This window comes from Elgaria multicarinata, chromosome 22, assembly GCF_023053635.1.
Source record: "Elgaria multicarinata webbii isolate HBS135686 ecotype San Diego chromosome 22, rElgMul1.1.pri, whole genome shotgun sequence".
Taxonomy (NCBI): Eukaryota; Metazoa; Chordata; class Lepidosauria; order Squamata; family Anguidae; genus Elgaria; species Elgaria multicarinata.
Window position 1 is genome coordinate 6079379 of NC_086192.1, and position 18863 is coordinate 6098241.

At 46.4% G+C, this 18863-nt stretch overlaps 1 protein-coding gene across 3 annotated transcripts in view; it reads left to right on the top strand.

Moving 5' to 3' along the window:
* Positions 1 to 18863, top strand: part of NF1 (neurofibromin 1) — a 246516-nt gene that overhangs the window by 179671 nt on the left and 47982 nt on the right. For all 3 annotated transcript variants that reach the window (XM_063146839.1, XM_063146838.1, XM_063146840.1), the window contains 6 exons: positions 1442 to 1874; positions 2414 to 2754; positions 4146 to 4348; positions 7454 to 7647; positions 9461 to 9601; positions 11744 to 12023. In XM_063146839.1, coding sequence (XP_063002909.1) covers positions 1442 to 1874; positions 2414 to 2754; positions 4146 to 4348; positions 7454 to 7647; positions 9461 to 9601; positions 11744 to 12023 — 1592 coding nt within the window. The remainder of the gene's footprint in view (positions 1 to 1441; positions 1875 to 2413; positions 2755 to 4145; positions 4349 to 7453; positions 7648 to 9460; positions 9602 to 11743; positions 12024 to 18863) is intronic.

The window sequence follows — 18863 nt, forward strand, 5'->3', positions numbered from 1 at the left end:
TTCTCCACATATTTTATTTATTTATTTATTTATTTATTACATTTCTATACCGCCCAATAGCTGAAGCTCTCTGGGCGGTTCACAAAAATTAAAATCATAGCAAGACAATCAACAGGTTAAAAGCACAAATACACAATACAATATAAAAAGCACAACCAGAATAAAAACCACGCAGCAAAATAGATATAAAATTAAAATACCGAGTTAAAACAGTAAAATTTAAATTTTAGTTAAAATTAAGTGTTAAAGTACTGAGAGAATAAAAAGGTCTTCACTGTACGAAAGGAGTACAGTGTAGGCGCCAGGCGAATAACACCTGTTGAAATTCCCTTTTCTATGCAACTGTTAAAGATACAGGAGCCCTGTCCTCCTTTCCATAGGGTCACCCTAGTGGTGGGGTGGTAGAGGGAGTTCCTGTGGGCCAGATGCTGGTACTTGTCATCATATGAAATCTGGATGTTCCTTGTGTAATGTGGAGCTTGTAGGACCAGAGGTGACCTACATTTCTGACATGTAGTATAGACATGTGGACATCTCCTGCAGGAAGAGCCACACACTCAGAAAGTAGAACTCCAGGTGTTTGGACTTCAACTCCCAGAAGCCCTTGCTAGGATGGCCAGTGGTCGGAATGCTGGGAGCTGAAGTCTGAAACATCTGGAGTTCTACTTTCAGCCCACCCATGGCTCTAGATGACCGTAGGCTTCTTTCCCATGCTGCTAAATATGCCTATATGAAACCCACATTTCCAAACATTTGTGTACAACATTCGTATATTACATTTATATAGAACTTGGGAGAGTTCAGAGCACTTCACATAGGTTGTTTTGCTGTGATCTTTACAACGATCCTGCAAAATAGGCCAATGGGCTGAGGCTACCTGTCTACACCCCTGTGAGTGAATACACGGCAAAGGCGAGCTTCAAACCAGGGTCATCCTGATTTGTAGCTCATATGAGTGCCCCTACCATGGATTTCATGCATTGATGGAAGAAAGGTTGTCCCTGAAAGACAGCTGTTCCTAGATCTAAGGGTACAGGCTGCTCCCCTTGCAGAGCTTCTTTGCAAAGGGCTCACATATGTTTCCCTAGAAGTTGGAAGAAACTTTATTTAGGCGGTGGGGGTGGGAGATAATTCAGCTGTGTGGTGAAAATAATACTGCCTCTACATCTGTCTTGCTCCACTTAAGGATAGGCTCTGTTTACAATAGACTGCGTTCCTTATGGGTTCTTTCTCAAGAGGGGATGAAAACTTCACCGTCGTCTTGCCTCAAACATGGCGAATGGGTCTAGTATAAATGCTAATCGCTACTGTTTCTACCTTGCTAGCAACTTCACTGTGGAGCTAATTTCTCTGGGAGTGGCAGGTGATCTCTTGGTTTTATTTTAATGCTGAGCAAAAATTCTCCAGCCAAGCTGCATCCAACATTTTCTTCTCCTTCTAGGTTCAAGACCGGCCAGATCAATGGTGATTTGCTGATATATCACGTCTTGTTAACTTTGAAGCCATACTACGCAAAGCCATATGAGATTGTGGTGGATCTCACTCACGCTGGGCCCAGCAATCGTTTCAAAACAGACTTCCTGTCCAAGTGGTTCGTTGTTTTCCCAGGATTCGCTTATGAAAATGTCTTTGCCGTTTTCATCTACAACTGCAACTCGTGGGTGAGGGAGTACACCAAATACCACGAGAGGCTTCTGACAGGCCTCAAAGGCAGCAAGAGGCTCATCTTCATCGACTCACCTGGGAAATTGGCGGAACACATTGAACATGAGCAGCAGAAACTTCCGGCAGCCACCTTGGCCTTAGAAGAAGACCTGAAGGTTTCGCACAATGCACTCAAGTTGGCCCACAAGGACACCAAAGTTTCTATTAAAGTAGGTCTCTTTCAACACACTAATCTCTGCCTCAGATAATTGTGCCATGTGCATTTACAGCCACGAGGATTCTGCATTTATAATAAGCTCAAATCTAGCGCAGAAATGACCATCCTTTTTTAGTTTTCTTTTAGTTTTGTCCTGGGCGCCAGACAATAATGTGACCAGCATTTCCAGGGCAATAATATATTTTCGATATGCACCAAAATGACTGAAAGTAGAAAAGCTATTCAGGGTAGGAAAAACAGTCTGTTAACTTGCCAGCCCACCTTTTCCTGGCCTGGGTTAGCAAGTTCATAAAGTTTTGTCCCGCTAAATAGAACTCATCTGGGTTCAAAATGGCTAAAGTTCTTGTACCTTATACATATATATCTTCTCATAGATGTTGGTTGTCAACCCACACGAGTAAATAATACTTACTGTTGAAAAAACCCAATACCTTAATCTCTTTAAGGGAATTGCAATAACTGATATTGTTGAGTGACTTGATTTTTGTTTTAACCACCGCCATCCCGCACAAACTAAATACTTTCCCATAGGTTGGTTCTACAGCTGTTCAAGTCACTTCAGCTGAGCGCACAAGAGTCCTGGGACAGACGGTGTTCTTGAATGATATTTACTATGCCTCTGAAATTGAAGAGATCTGCCTTGTGGATGAAAACCAGTTCACCTTAACCATTGCCAACCAAGGCACGCCTCTCACGTTCATGCACCAGGAGTGTGAAGCCATTGTCCAGTCCATCATTCACATACGGACGCGATGGGAGCTATCACAACCTGACTCCATTCCACAGCACACAAAAATCCGCCCCAAGGATGTGCCTGGAACGCTGCTGAATATCGCGTTGCTCAATCTAGGGAGCTCAGACCCAAGCCTACGGTAGGAACCTCTTAATTTCAGCCAGAATTTTGTAACAGGCCCTGATTTCTTTAACGGTGTTCAGTGAGAGCTTTTGAGGCCCCCTTGACGCAAGGGTGGAGGCACGGACAGGGGTCTGTTGGTCTGGACCCAGTTGGATGGTCACAACAACCCTATTCTCAACCTGTTCTTTCTGTCCTGCTTTGAAACATATGGACTCCAGATTTAGCAAGCGTGTTGTTATGTGGCCAGGGCTTTCCCCTTGTATACTGTTGGACACCTATTAGCAGTTCTTTGCCTTCCTTGGTCGACACTGATGCCCAATTTTCTCCTGGTTCTCTGTGTTGTACCATTACGAAGATGTAAGTGCTGTTGAGGTTACTGAAAATTATTTCCAGGCAATATGCTTAGGAATCATATGTACACTCCAAACATGTATTGGATTTTATGCCAATCGACCTGAAACCAGTTTGACTGAATCCTGGTTAAACATTCACATGTTATAAAAATTTCTTAATTATTTTTTAATGCAAATATTTACAGAAACTGCAAGTGGCTAGCACGACTTAAAAGGGACTTTCTTTGTTCTCTCTCACACACACTTCTCTTTTAATATGATGCCTTAATCAGCACATATGTACGTCAAGTAAATTAGGGATGTCCGTCACTGGGAAATCCCGTTCTTTTTGGGCTCGACGGACCTCAAGGGCACGGATAACTCAATTTGCGTCTGCAAGCCAAGCTGCGAGCCATTCCCTGAACTCCAGGAACCTTTTTTGCGCGTTTTTCTCTTATGGGGAAGCATTTTGCGCAAATAGTGGCCAAACGTGTGCAGATTATGCAAATTGGGCCGGATTTGTTCAAATTTGGTCGTGGTTTGCGCAAATTGCTCGGAAATTTCCACAAATTGCAGAAGCTTCCCCACAAAAGGCGCAAATTTCCCTTCAAATCCACAAACTGGCCCAACTCACTGCAGATTGAGCCAGGCGCTCCAGCAGGAATCAAAATGAAACCCAAGGGACTGAGCCTAGGAAAACACTTCAAGCTACACTCCCCCAGTAGATTTCTCCAACGACCCTAATCTAAATCCGATGTATTCTCTTTTCCTTTAGAATGATTTTGTTTTCTCACATGCTGATTTATATAGATTTAAATGGCTGATTAATCAACAGCACTCATATGACTCACTGGCTAATATTTCTTTGGGTGTATCCCACACCTTTCGTTGACATGGGTCTTAAATTCAGGACCTACGCACTGATGACTCTTGTGAGGCAGCTTAGCTTGGAAGTAAGAGACCAGAGAGTAAAGTTGATTTCGATGTTCAGAGCTTGTTTTCTGAGTACAGCCTCTGCAGCAAACCCTGTTGAGAAAACGTGTCTTTAAAATGTGTCCTTTATTCTTTGTTGCAGGTCTGCGGCCTATAATCTTCTCTGTGCCTTAACCTGTACCTTTAATTTAAAGATTGAAGGCCAGTTACTGGAAACTTCAGGTCTGTGTATCCCTGCCAACAACACCCTTTTTATTGTCTCTATTAGTAAGACTCTGGCAGCTAATGAGCCCCACCTCACTTTAGAGTTCTTGGAAGAATGTATTTCCGGATTTAGCAAATCTAGTAAGTAGCGATACTGTACTTTTGCTTTAGTTTTAACGAGGAAAATTTCAGTTTTGGAAACTCTGTTGGCAAGCTCATCTACTGTGATGTCCCATGATTGATATCATTTTAATCACGTTCTTCCTTCTTCAGATGTTAGCAGTTAACAGCACAATCTACAGCTAGTTCATAGGTGCCTTTTCCCAGTGTAACAGCCACATCTGTGTCCTAATCAGCAGGCACGGCGGAGTGTCCCCGTGCCAGGCGGTGTCATCATGTAGACCGCAATCCGTTTGTGCTGAAAACAGTGCCACACCAAGATTATTTCATTTGAGCAATCAACCATATCTCCCTGGCTTCATGCTTTCGGGGGAAAGACCAGCCGCAAAAAATGGTAGAACTAATTTTGGGGGAAATCCTGCCATCCAAAATTCAGCTGTTTTTAAAAACTGGCAGTCTGCCTTCTGAAATTCAGGAGAGTGCTGCTTTTCCAGAGCACAAGTTCTAGAATCCAAGCAGATCAACTTGCCAGAATGAAGTGTTTCCTTATCACAGGGTATAGATTATGAAGTCTATGGGATACAGTATTAGACATCTCACTTTCATGCTAAATGGGTCTTCCTGAGCATGGATGTTGACCGTGCTTATGCAGACCACATGTAGATTGTGGCCTATTTTTCTTTTACTCTTTTGAAAACCGCCCCTTCAGGTGAATCGTGGAACCTATCTTCCTATTTCTCCAATGAGAATTGGCCCTCCTTGATGAACATGTAGAATAGCTTCCCTTCAAAAACCCTGTGCAGGGAAGTCCTCCGTACACAATACTGTAATATATTAGCATACACATGCGCGAATGAAAAGGTTGTATATTGAAAGATCTCATATGGGTCCATTGTACCTTTGGACACACTACAGAGACACAGTGCTACTCCCTTAGGGAAGCTTCTTTCCTTTGTCACAACAGTTTTGCCCATGTGCAGCCCTTATTTATTTATTTACAAAATTTATATACCACTCCATATCTGAAACAGGTTCCAGAGCGGTGAACATAAATAAAACAGTAAAAGATGCAAAAATGAAAAATACCATTAAAAATCATACTTTAAAAAAAACAATGCCCATCAAAACCGCAGAGGCGCCGGAAACAACACAATGTTGGCACCTGCCTGACCTCCAGGGGCAGGGAGTTCCAAAGAGGAGGGGCCACCACACTGAAGGCTCTTCTCCTGGTGGACTTCACTCAGGCCATGGGTCCATATGGAACCACCAGGTCATGCCCTCTGACCACCTCAGTGACCGGGCAGGTTGGTAAGGGAGAAGGCCCTCTCTCAGGTCTTCTGGTCCCAAGTCCTTTAGGGCTTTGTACGTTAGTACCCAAACTTTAAACCTGGCCTGGGAGCAAATAGGCAGACAGTGTAGCTCCCTCAGCAAAGGAGCCCAAGGAAGCAAAAAGGATGCTATCATTTCAGGGAGTGGAACTAGACTTCTTGTATGTCTTTTGAGAAGTGGTAAATTTCCAAGAGAAGCATTGCTGAATTTTGTATTGGTTGGCTGCAAGTGTGAACATGGGTAACATGTAACGCTTGCCTTCCGGGTTACAACCCCCGACGTCTCCTCTCGTAACAACTTTAATCACAGCCAGAGAAGACCTCCATTCCTTCTCCCATCCACCTGCAAGCTCAAAAACTCCTTCCCACCCCATTTATGTGGCTGCTGCCGCTCCAACAGCAGGTGAGGAGAAGTGAAGGACTTTACAGGCACATGGGTACATTGGATAGTGAGAACATGATTTTGGAGGGGCTCCTGCGGGGATTGGGGGGAGAGATTTGACTTGAGTTGGCTTCAAAGAAGATGATCTATTTCCTGGGCCTGGGGGTGGGAAAAAGCCCTGCTTAGTCCAAGCCAATTCAAGTCTCACTCTAGATAGAGGGCACAGGCAGGGTTTGCCTATCACTAGTTCCCCGGCAAACAAAGTCCCTCAGTTGTGAAGCAACCATGGAGACTTCTCCCTTCCTGACCTTGTTGTAGGGACCCAGCACTCACATAACAAAGTCACCGGTGTGCTTGCATGCTAATATTTAGAGAGCCTTATCCAGGGTGCCCGGTTTGGTTGTGTTTGAAGGTGCCCCTGCCTTTGGTCATGCTCCAAAGATCTATTTTGGCTCATTCAGAGCACCCGTGCTTGCCTCGTGCAACTGTTGGCTCCTTTCTTCATTCAGCTCGGTAACTCACAGCGCTTTTGAAAGCCCCGTCCATTCCCAGGGTGGCTTGCCTTTCCGCATGGGCAGCTGCAGTCCAAGAAACACCAATCCAAAGCCGTTTTAGGCATGCATCAGTACTTTTCGCTCTCCTTCGGATCCCGGACTTGGTTCCTAGTTCCCAGTAATCTCAATTTTGCTCTTTTTTAGGTGATTACGGCCCTGTTCAGAAGACACCTTAAACCACGGTGGTTAAGGCTTTTTTGTTACCAAAGAAGCCTTGACCCCCGTGGCTTAAGGTGTCTTCTGAACAGGGTCTATGTTTTGTTTTAGGATGATAACCTTGCAAATGTTTGTACAGAATTCTGCCTCTTCCAAGAAAGCGATCCCCTCTCCTGCCCTTTTCACACACCACGATTTTATTTATTTATTTATTTATTTATTAAATTTATATACTGCCCCATAGCCAAAGCTTTCTGGGCGGTTTACAAAAGTTAAAAACGGTGAACATTAAAAAGTATACAACATTTAAAACCATTAAAAATCTGAAAACCACAGTATAAAACAACAGTATCCATTTAAACAACAACAGTTCTGGGGTCCATTAACAAACAAACAAACTTAGCATATGTTGTTAAATGCCTGGGAGAAGAGAAAAGTCTTGACCTGGCGCCGAAAAGATAGCAATGTTGGCACCAGGCGAGCCTCATCCGGGAGATCATTCCATAATTGGGGGGCCACCACTGAAAAGGCCCTCTCCCTTGTTGCTATCCTCCGAGCTTCCCTCGGAGTAGGCACTCGGAGGAGGACCTTAGATGCTGAGCGCAGTCTACGGGTAGGTTCATGTCGGGAGAGGCGTTCCGTCAGGTATTGTGGTCCCAATCCGTGTAAGGCTTTATAGGTTGAAACCAGCACCTTTTTATTTCAGGCATTGAATTGAAACACCTCTGTCTGGAATACATGACCCCCTGGTTACTGAATCTCGTCCGCTTTTGCAAACACAACGATGATGCGAAACGGCAGCGAGTCACCGCTATTCTTGATAAGCTGATCACAATGACCATAAATGAGAAGCAGATGTACCCTTCCATTCAAGCCAAGATCTGGGGAAGCTTGGGCCAGGTACCGTTTCTTTGACGGGTCACCTCTATGATGTATTTGGAAGAAGCAATTGGTATTATGTTCCCCACGGTCACTTAAGTATTAGCACAGGAAGCCATTTTGCTTCCTGTCTTGCTGGAGATACCCAATACAGATGGAGCACATGCGTATATCAAGTGTTTACTATTCATATTAAATATCAAACTGTTAGCATCTTTGAACACCTCTATGGCCTCCATTGGGGCTTGAAATTCAGGAAATGCCAGTTGTGCTTTTATCTCACAACTGGTAGGGCAGAGATGCAGAATTTATTTATTTATTTTATTTATTTAAGGATTTTTATGCCGCCATTCAGCCAAAAAAGGCTCTCACGGCGGCTTACAAAAGTATTTCTTGACAGTCCCTGCCCACAGGCTTACAATCTAAAAGACATGACACAAAAGGAAAGGGGACTGGGAGGGAGGAAGAGGAGGGGGAAAAGGAAAGCAAATTCAGGCACTACAATCTTAGTTGTAAAGTTCAGCAGTTACAGATGACAGCAGGAGGGAGGGGGCTCTCAGCTGGAGCTGGACCCAGGCACGGTGGAGAGGGGCCTGGCTGCTGCTTCCTCCCTCACTGGTGGCCTCTCCAGAGACAGTTGGTAGCAGGAGGGAGGGGCCTTTCAGCTGGACATGACACAAAAGGAAAGGGGATTGGGAGGGAGGAGGAGGAGGGGGAAAAGAAAGCAAATTCAGGCACTGCAATCTTAGTTGCAAAGTTCAGCAGTTACAGATGACAGCAGGAGGGAGGGGGCTCTCAGCTGGAGCTGGACCCAGGCACGGTGGAGAGGGGCCTGGCTGCTGCTTCCTCCCTCACTGGTGGCCTCTCCAGAGACAGTTGGTAGCAGGAGGGAGGGGCCTTTCAGCTGGACATGACACAAAAGGAAAGGGGATTGGGAGGGAGGAGGAGGAGGGGGAAAAGAAAGCAAATTCAGGCACTGCAATCTTAGTTGCAAAGTTCAGCAGTTACAGATGATAGCAGGAGGGAGGGGGCTCTCAGCTGGAGCTGGACCCAGGCACGGTGGAGAGGGGCCTGGCTGCTGCTTCCTCCCTCACTGGTGGCCTCTGCAGAGACAGTTGGTAGCAGGAGGGAGGGGGCTCTCAGCTGGAGCAGGACCCAGGCACGGTGGAGAGGTATTTCACATTCTGAAACTTCCCATTCATCTGTCAAAAGGAACCGTGCTGCAGGGCATAGCTGAAGAAGATATTTTGTTTTCAGGGATGGAATCTGGGGTGCACTCAAACGAGCCTGGCCTACCTGGTTCCTTTAAAGCAGCGGTTCTCAACCTGTGGGTCGGGACCCCTTTGGGGGTCGAATGACCCTTTCACAGGGGTCGCCTAAGACCATCAGGAAACACATATTTCCGATGGTCTTAGGAATCTGTATTGACTGAACTATGTCATGTATCATCTTTTGTATTATTAAAGCTATTGTTATGTATTATTTTCATTAGCAAACCATCCCATGACAATGGATCGTGTAGAGAAGAATGAAAATAATTTTATGGTTGGGGGTCACCACAACATGAGGAACTGTATTAAAGGGTCGCGGCATTAGGAAGGTTGAGAACCACTGCTTTAAAGGGTGCATTTGAGGGCAGCCTTCCACCAGATTCGGCTGCTGTACTTCTATCAGGCCCTCCAGATCTTCTGGCCTACAATTCCCATCAGCCCTAGCCAGCATCACAGGTGGTGAGGAATGATGGGGGATGTAGGCCAAAACTTGTGGAGGGCCACGAGTCGCCCGTCCCCACTTCCGTTAACGAGTACCAACAGCTTCTTGTCTTTTCCAACAGATAACGGATCTGCTTGACGTGGTGCTGGACAGTTTCATCAAAACCAGTGCTACGGGGGGACTGGGATCCATCAAAGCAGAGGTTATGGCAGACACTGCTGTAGCTCTGGCTTCTGGAAACGTAAAGTTGGTTTCCAGCAAAGTAAGTGCTTCTGTTCCTTAACTTCAGTTTAAACAAGTTAAATGTTTTTGCCCTGTCTCTCCATGTCCAAGCAGCAATAGCGTGGATATCATCTCTTCATGCCCTCTACTCTTCCCTATATTATTCTTCAGATAAGGTCTGTGAACCACAAGGGAGGTAGTCCCTAAGGAAAGGCTTAGCTCCTCTATGCACTTCCTCACTGGCTCATTCTGACAGAGACAGCACAACATCATTGGCTGTGTGCTCTTCAGTTTATATTGATGGCTGTTGCACAAAAAGGAATAGGAACAAGACAGGCCTTGCTTGATCAGACAAGAGGTCCACCTGGCCCACATGGCAGTCCCAACAGTGGCTGCCATGTGCTACTGGGAAGTCCACAAGCATGACTTGAAGGCATCAGCAGCACCCGCAGCTTCTGTGCACTTCTACAGTGGACTCGCCACTGAAACGATGCACTTCTGTCTTGCACCTTTGGTGCCAATCCCCAAATGGAACCAAGTCCATCGACACCAAAGGTGCAGACAGATGTGCATCATTTCAGTGGTGAGCCCATTGTAGAAGCCCATTCGCGTGCATTTCTGACACAGCCTTCTCCCCCAGGAGTGAGCTCAAGGGGAACCTATTTTTCCCTTTGAGCACAAGCTGTATTTGCACAGTGCTGATTGGCTAGCCCTTGGAGCAGGACTGCACTGATTGGTTGGCCCTCATGCCCAGTGATAAATCCACCTAACCCCCAGCCCTTCAGAGCAGTTTTTCAAGCCTTCCCAAAAAGGGAAAATAAAGTGTTTTCAAATGTCTGAACAAACATTTGAACAGATAACTGTGCAGATAACCCTTCCTTGGTAGTGGGCACGGGGACAGAGGTGCTCAAACCAAAGCAGACAAGCTGCCTGACGCACAGAAGGGGCAGGAACGACACTTCATTTGGCAACTACGTGTCAGTTGAGGCATGAAAGCAGGCGGGGGGGGGAGAAGAGCAGGCTTGGCAGCAGAAAGCTCTGCATTGGTTCTTTTTGCAGGTACATCCGTACATAGCTGGACAGGTTAAGGCGAAATGCTTCTTGGGAGAAGGGGGATTGGAAAGGAACGGGAGGTGACATCTCAGAGGTGTACCAGCCATATTCATAATGGGAAAGAAACTTGAAGGTCAAGATTAAAAAAAATAAGAGAATAATTTTGCTTCAAAGCACGCCAAGAATTCTGTATCGTTGGGGAGACTAGAATCATAGAATAGTAGAGTTGGAAGGGGTCTCTAAGGCCATGGGGTCCAACCCCCTGCTCAATGCAGGAATCCACCCTAAAGCATCCCTGACAGATGGTTGTCCAGCTGCCTCTTGAAGGCCTCTAGTGTGGGAGAGCCCACCACCTCCCTAGGTCACTGGTTCCATTGTCGTACTGCTCTAACAGTCAGGAAGTTTTTCCTGATCATAGAATCATAGAATAGCAGAGTTGGAAGGGGCCTACAAGGCCATGGAGTCCAACCCCCTGCTCAATGCAGGAATCCACCCTACAGCATCCCTGACAGATGGTTGTCCAGCTGCCTCTTGAAGGCCTCTAGTGTGGGAGAGCCCACCACCTCCCTAGGTCACTGGTTCCATTGTCGTACTGCTCTAACAGTCAGGAAGTTTTTCCTGATCATAGAATCATAGAATAGCAGAGTTGGAAGGGGCCTACAAGGCCATCGAGTCCAACCCCCTGCTCAATGCAGGAATCCACCCTAAAGCATCCCCGACAGATGGTTGTCCAGCTGCCTCTTGAAGTCCTCCAGTGTGGGAGAGCCCACAACCTCCCTAGGTCACTGATTCCATTGTCGTACTGCTCTAACAGTCAGGAAGTTTTTCCTGATGTCCAGCCGGAATCTGGCTTCCTTTAACTTGAGCCCCTTATTCCGTGTCCTGCACTCTGGGAGGATCGAGGAGAGATCCTGGCCCTCCTCTGGGTGACAACCTTTGAAGTATTTGAAGAGTGCTCTCATGTCTCCCCGCCCGCCCGCCCCCCGCCCTTGACTTGGGGCCGTTCACTCCAGCGCCCCCTCGGGAGCACCTCGCTCCTCAGGTGAAACGGCGATGCTGCTTTGTGTTGTTGCCGCTGTTCCGAAGGCAGCGTGCTCTTAACTAACCGCGCTTGGTTGCTCCCTTTCAGGTCATTGGAAGGATGTGCAAAATAATCGACAAGACCTGTCTGTCTCCGACTCCTACGTTAGAGCAGCACCTGATGTGGGATGATATTGCCATTCTTGCCCGTTACATGCTGATGCTCTCCTTCAACAATTCGCTCGACGTGGCTGCGCACCTCCCCTACCTCTTCCACGTAGTTACTCTGTTGGTGGCGACCGGCCCTCTTTCCCTCCGAGCTTCCACCCACGGCCTGGTCATCAACATCATTCATTCTCTGTGCACTTGTTCACAACTCCACTTTAGTGGTAAGTCCTTTACGAGACGGTTTTATTGACAGCGCTGCTGGCTCCTTTTGCTTGTGCATTGTTTCCTAGAATCATAGAATAGTAGAGTTGGAAGGGGCCTATAAGGCCATCGAGTCCAACCCCCTTCTCAGTGCAGGAATCCACCCTAAAGCATCCCTGACAGATGGTTGTCCAGCTGCCTCTTGAAGGCCTCTAGTGTGGGAGAGCCCACAACCTCCCTAGGTCACTGGTTCCATTGTCATACTGCTCTAACAATCAGGAAGTTTTTCCTGATGTCCAGCCGGAATCTGGCTTCCTGTAACTTGAGCCCATTATTCCGTGTCCTGCACTTTGGGATGATCGAAAAGAGATCCTGGCCCTCCTCTGTGTGACAACCTTTCAAGTGTTTGAAGAGTGCGATCATGTCTCCCCTCAATCTTCCCTTCTCCAAGCTAAACATGCCCAGTTGTTCCAGTCTCTCCTCATAGGGCTTTGTTTCCAGACCCCTGATCATCCTGGTTGCCCTCCTCTGAACACACTTGTACCATTGATTTCCTCGCGGCTGACCCGGGACAAGTTTGGATTTGCCATAAATTTAGCAGCATTGTCCATAAATAACTGAAGGGGGTATTTCTGCTGAACGTCTTGATCAGTGATGCTCAGATTATGAACCAGTCCCCCTCCCCGTCCCCCACCCTACGGGCAGCTGTCCGTTGCCTCTTCTCTCCATCACTATTGCCTTTACTTTTTCTTTCTCTGCTGCTCACAGGGTCTTGCCAGTGGCCCCCTAGTCCTGGGCACTGTGCATTGGATCCAAACTTAGTTTCACTGTGTTCCTATATTCCAGGGCATATCTAAGGGCATATGATGCAGCCAGTTACTGAAGCTAAACAAGTCTTGGTCCAGTCAGTGCTGGGATGGGAGACTACCTGGAAACCTCATGTACACCACCTTGAATTCCATATTTTATTTATATTTATTTATTTATTTATTTATTACATTTTTATACCGCCCAATAGCCGAAGCTCTCTGGGCGGTCCACAAAAAATTAAAACCGTGAAGAGCATAATAAAACAACCAACAAATTTAAAACACACCTACAAAATACGATATAAAAAGCACAACCAGAATAAAACCACACAGCAAAAATTAATATAGATTAAAATATGAGATTAAAGCAGCAAAGTTTAAATTTAAGTTAAATTAGGTGTTAAAATACTGAGAGAATAAAAAGGTCTTCAGCTGGCGACGGAAAGAAAACAATGGAGGTGCCAAGCGGACCTCTCTGGGGAGCTCGTTCCACAACCGGGGTGCCACAGCAGAGAAGGCCCTGCTCCTAGTAGCCACCTGCCCCACTTCCTTCAGCAGGGGCTCACGGAGAAGGACTTTACTTAATAGAAGTAAAGTGAGATATAAATGGGCTAAATATAATATTGAAATCGATGGGGATTAAATTAAGCCTGCCTTTCCCAACCGGATGCTCTCTAGGAGATGTTTTGGACTACAACCCTCATCAGCCCCAGCCAGCATGGCCAAGGGTTAGGAATGATGGGAGGTATTGTCCCAAACATCTGGAGTGCACCAGGTTATCTTGTACCGTTGATTTCAGTGGGGCCTAAGTTCAACTAACGTCGTCTAGATCCAACCTTATGTTTTCCTGTGGTGCTGTGCATGAGCCTGTCTGTGCGCACAGTACTAGAACGCAAAGCATCTGTGATTAGGGTGGTTCCCCAGAAAAGCCAGAGCTACGTTAATAGTAGAAGGAGAGGCTTTAAGAGGCGTTACCTGGATCACAAGCTACCTGTTGAGGGTCACAGGCATTATTTGCAGGATCAGAGGCACTCATACAATATATCCAATGCCCAGAGCCCACAAATGGACTCTAGTCTATCATCCCTTCATGGCTGATTGTGGAATGATGCCATTAAAGTGGAGAGGTATTTATTGTATTTGTTTATTGGCAGCGTGTACATGCCACTTTATCTCAAGATATTTCAAAATGGTAGAATCAAAAGACTAAGTAGCCGTCTCCAACATGGCTCCCTTGAGACGTTTTAGGCTAAAACCAACAACGCCCAGTATTCCTGACAGTTGGACGTGGAGGCTGGGGCTGATGGGGGTTGAAGTCAAAAATATCTGGAAGGCGCGAGGTTCGGGAAGGCTGTCAGCATGAAAACCATGATTAGTGATAAGGTGCAGTTATGACTATCCAGCACTGAGTTATTCTGAGCAACGGGGCAGTAACTATGAATTAAGTATGGCACTGCGCAGTCCAGCATTAAAAAGATACCGCTGAGCGCGTCGGAGAAATCATGGATCGCGTTTGAGCTGCCTCATCAGCCACTTAGCCAAAAAGGCCTTGACACGTGGTACTGATATTTGTGGGAGGAGGGAGTTAAATAGCAAAGACCTCTATTTCAGTCCACTGCTGGTGCTCAAAACCTGAATGCAACGAGCGAAGTTGCGCTCCCCCTTTTAATCCTAGCCTGAATGGTCAGCTATATCTTTACAGACAGTGTTGTGAAGCTCCTTAAGGTAAGCAAAACAATTTGCTCTCACCATTTTCAGTACATTATATATCAAGACAGCTAATGGGTTCTGTGCTCTGTATTTGCTGACCGTGCTTTGACTTTTAAATCTTCCCCCGTAGTTGACACACACACACACACACACACACACTTCTCCTCTCGTTTCTATGAAGTCACAGTATACATCTCCTGTTTAGTGTCGGGTGATATATATGTGTGTGTAATTGTCTTTTAATAGAGTGAGGTTTTAGTGTCGCATTTAAAGTCTTTGAACAAGCTATAACGAACGTTAAGATCAATCCACTCCTGCTGAAGGCTCTACAGCACACTAAGGTGGAACACAATTTATTGCCCCGCCCTGAGCGTAAATTTGGGGCGCGTGTAAGCTTGCCATCGCGTTTAAAAATAAATTTTCGGACAACCTTCTGCTTTTGTGGTTAAGGGACAGTCCTGTGCTACTGTAGAGACCAATATCGTGGGGGAAAGTGTGAAGCATTTCATCAGTCCCTAATCTCCCATTGTGGGTACAGCGGTCTCCATGTGAGAGGGAAACGCCGCTTTGCGATGGGACAGAATTCCTCCATGGATGGGAATACAGTTCCCTAATAAAGAAGCCTGCTCTGTTTGTTCAGCCTTTGCTGCTCTGGTATGACCCACAGACTCCTCCCTTCCTTCTCCACACATCCATTGCGAGCTTCTAATAAGGATGAAAATGTATAGGAAGCTGCACTACACCGTTCACCCATCTTACTCTGCCTGGCGTTGCTTCTCTAACATCTCAGGCAGAGATCTTCCTCATTTTCGTCTTCCAAAATGTGTTTAAATCCTCTTTTAATGCCACCTTAAGTTACTAGCGATCTTAACTTAGTAGCTGAATTCCCTAGTAATGATGTGCTGCTTGAAGAAGAATGTCCTTTCATTTTATTGTACAACCACCCAGAAAACTTGGGTTATTTGGGTGGGTTAAAAGCACAGCAAATAAATAAAATAAATCCGTAGTGTTTGTCCCGAGCGTCACGTTACTCAATTTCATTGGATGACTTCAGATCCTAGTATTAAAATCTCCACACTCTGTGCATCGCTTTATAAACCTCTGTTGTCGGTTGCTTTTTCTTCTGTGCTAAAACGAGACCCAAGCATTGTAGCCTTTCCTCATAGGGGAGTCATTCCACAGCCTCTTTCTGCACCCTTTAGAGCTCTGCGATGTCCTTTTAATTTCATTTTTTACTAAGTTATCAAACTTTTAATACCCCGCCCTTCATAGCAAAGCTATCCCAGGCCAGTCACAAGATACTGTATAATATCCTGTTATAAAGTCCATTTTTGAGATGCAGCAACCAGATGTGGGCACAGTGTTACACCATTCCCCTGTACAGAAAATAAACGTTCCAATATTAGCAGTTCTGTTCTCAACCCCTAACACAGAATGTGCCTTTGGGGATTGGGTGCGGGGAACAGGAATTGAACCCGAGACCTTCATGCAAAGCCAATGTGCTACCACTGAGCTTTGCTCCCTCTCCCAAAGAACATCCTTGAGAGTTGATCTTCTTCAGTGTCTGGTGAACCACAGTCACCAGCCAGGTCCCCCAGGGAAGTCAGGAAAATGATAGTTCTCCCCCACTGTTTCCCCCAGCGACTGGCATTCAGTGGCATGCCACCTCTGAAGGTGCAGGTTCCAACTGGCCATCATGGCTAATAAAACCCCTCCATCCCTTTAACCCCCTTTCAAAGCAAGCTAGGCCAGCAGTGCCAATTTGAGGCCGATTTCATAGAATCATAGAATAGCAGAGTTGGAAGGGTCCTACAAGGCCATCGAGTCCAACCCCCTGCTCAATGCAGGAATCCACCCTAAAGCATCCCTGACAGAGGGTTGTCCAGCTGCCTCTTGAAGGCCTCTAGGGTGGGAGAGCCCACAACCTCCCTAGGTCATTGGTTCCATTGTCATACTGCTCTAACAGTCAGGAAGTTTTTCCTGATGTCCAGCTGGAATCTGGCTTCCTTTAACTTGAGCCCGTTATTCTGCGTCCTGCACTCTGGGAGGATCGAGAAGAGATCCTGGCCCTCCTCTGTGTGACAACCTTTTAAGTATTTGAAGAGTGCTATCAAATATGGTTTGGGTCCAGGTTATTTGAAAGAATGTATTCTCCCTTATGAGCCTGCCCGTACTTTGAGATCTTCTGGAGAGGCCCTTCTTTCAGTCCCACCTTCTTCACAGGCACACTTGGTGGGAACATGGGAGAGGGCCTTCTCGGTGGCTGCTCTGGAACTCTCTTCCCGGGGAAGCTAGGCTGGCTCCCTCCTTGATGGGCTTTCGGAAGCAGGCTAAAACTTTTTTGTTCCAGCAGGCCTTTGGAGAATAGTTGGGCCCTCCATCTATGTTAATGTCTTATAATTTTGTTGTGTATTTTAAATGTTTATGGTTTTGTTTCCCCCCCCCCTCCATGTATAAACTTTGTAAGGCCGCCTTGAGGTCCAGCATTGGGCAAAAGGCGGGTTACAAATAAATATAATCATTATCATCATTATCATCATGTCTCCCTTCAATCTTCTCTTCTCCAACGTAAACATGCCCAGTTCTTTCAGTCTGTCTTCATAGGGCTTTGTTTCCATAGGGCTTTGTTTCACCTTGGACACTCGGGAGCAAGCTTACCTATAAATAAAATTAGCATCCACACACCTGGCTTAGACTTGATAGCGTGGTGGTGGTGGGGGAGAGCAGGGCTCTAGTCTTAACTATTTATCGGAGTGGGCAAATTGTGGCCCTCCAGATGTTGATGGGCTGCAATTCCTGTCCGCCTTAGCTAGCATAGCCGGTAGCAAGAGATGATAGGAGTCCCTGCCCAGCAACATCTGGAGGGCCACACGTTTCCCACCCCTGCTGTAAAGACTGCTTGTGGAACTGTCTAAGGAGCAGTGGGACCCCCCAGCCCCACGCCTTGTTGCAAGCTCTGAGGAGGCAGGGTGAAGGGATTTCGGCTCCCTGTTGGTCTCTTGGAGGTGGCTTGCTCAGGCTGGAGGGGCTCGAAGCCTTCAGTGCTCCTCCCACATTTCCAAGTCAAGGCTGTAGGCGATGTCTGCTCAGGTCCTAAGAGGTCACCGCGTCGCCACTACAGAGAACCTGGGGCCACTTTGACCAGGGAGCGGCCCCTGCGTGACGTACTCCGAGGGCCACTTCAGAAGTTGGCCAGAAGTGGAGGGAGAGGAGGAGGTGTGAGGGACTCGATGCTTTCTCTGCATCACTTTCCAGCCCAAAGGAGGGAGATGTGCAATTGCAAAACGCGTCTCTCCCCACTTTGGACGTGACTGGAACGGGAGGAAGTACGAGACAATCACACTTCCTCTTGCCACATCTAGAACATTCCAAGAAGGAACCAGAATATACGTTGGGAAGCCACAGCCAGTTTCACTTACCTGGCTGCTCCATCTGTAGGATGCACGTATTTATTTCCATTATATCCTGCCTTTTTCCTCCACAAGGAACCCATGAGCTGGCCTGGTGGGCCAAAAGTTTCCCCATTCCTGAGGTAGGCTCTTTGAGGAAAGACTTGTCTCTAGGCTGGACTAAGAGGCATCGTCCAGAAGCCAGGTTCCTATGTTTTCCTGTCTCTGTTGCGAATGGATGCCTTTTTGGATAGACATTCATTTAAACAAACAGAAGAAGTAGAACTCATTGCAGCTCCATCTCACAGGATCTATAAGCAACGAGAGAGATTGTAATTCTATCTGCATAAGGCATCTTGGGTTCGCCTTTGCCTCAGTCCTGCCATTCTACCTCTGCATAAGAATGAGTTAATTTTTAAAAAAAAAATGTCAAGGAGTTTCTACCCCACCTTTAAGAGAAAACGCCACATCTGCTGCCCCCCCCCCAAGAAAACCAAAGTGAGGCTTTCGCAAGGTGTTCTCTTACACAGATGCCATTGTATTATATAATGCATTAAAGTTTAAGGAAGGCCAATGCGGACTCTTCCATTCAAAGGGCAGGAAATGTTACTTCTGAGATGCTCTAAACTTGGAGGCCTGGAACCGTTTTTAGAACAAATAAACAGTCACTATGTAAGCTGTGTAAATAATTGTTTAAAGGAGTTGCCCTCTTTGGAATACAATTGAGTGAACGCTTTTATCCCTTTGGGGTTCTGTGCTATGGCTTAAATGCTTTCACTTTTCCTTAGCCAGCAGAGGTTTTTTTTTCTCTTTGGATGTTCAGCTTTCTTTCCCTCCTCCACTCTTACAATTTAACCGATGTAGAATGTCTGGGAAAGATCACTGGGGAATAAAACCTAAGAAAAGCAATCTCTTGCATGACCTGCGTTGTGCCGGGAACCCAGCAAGGCTG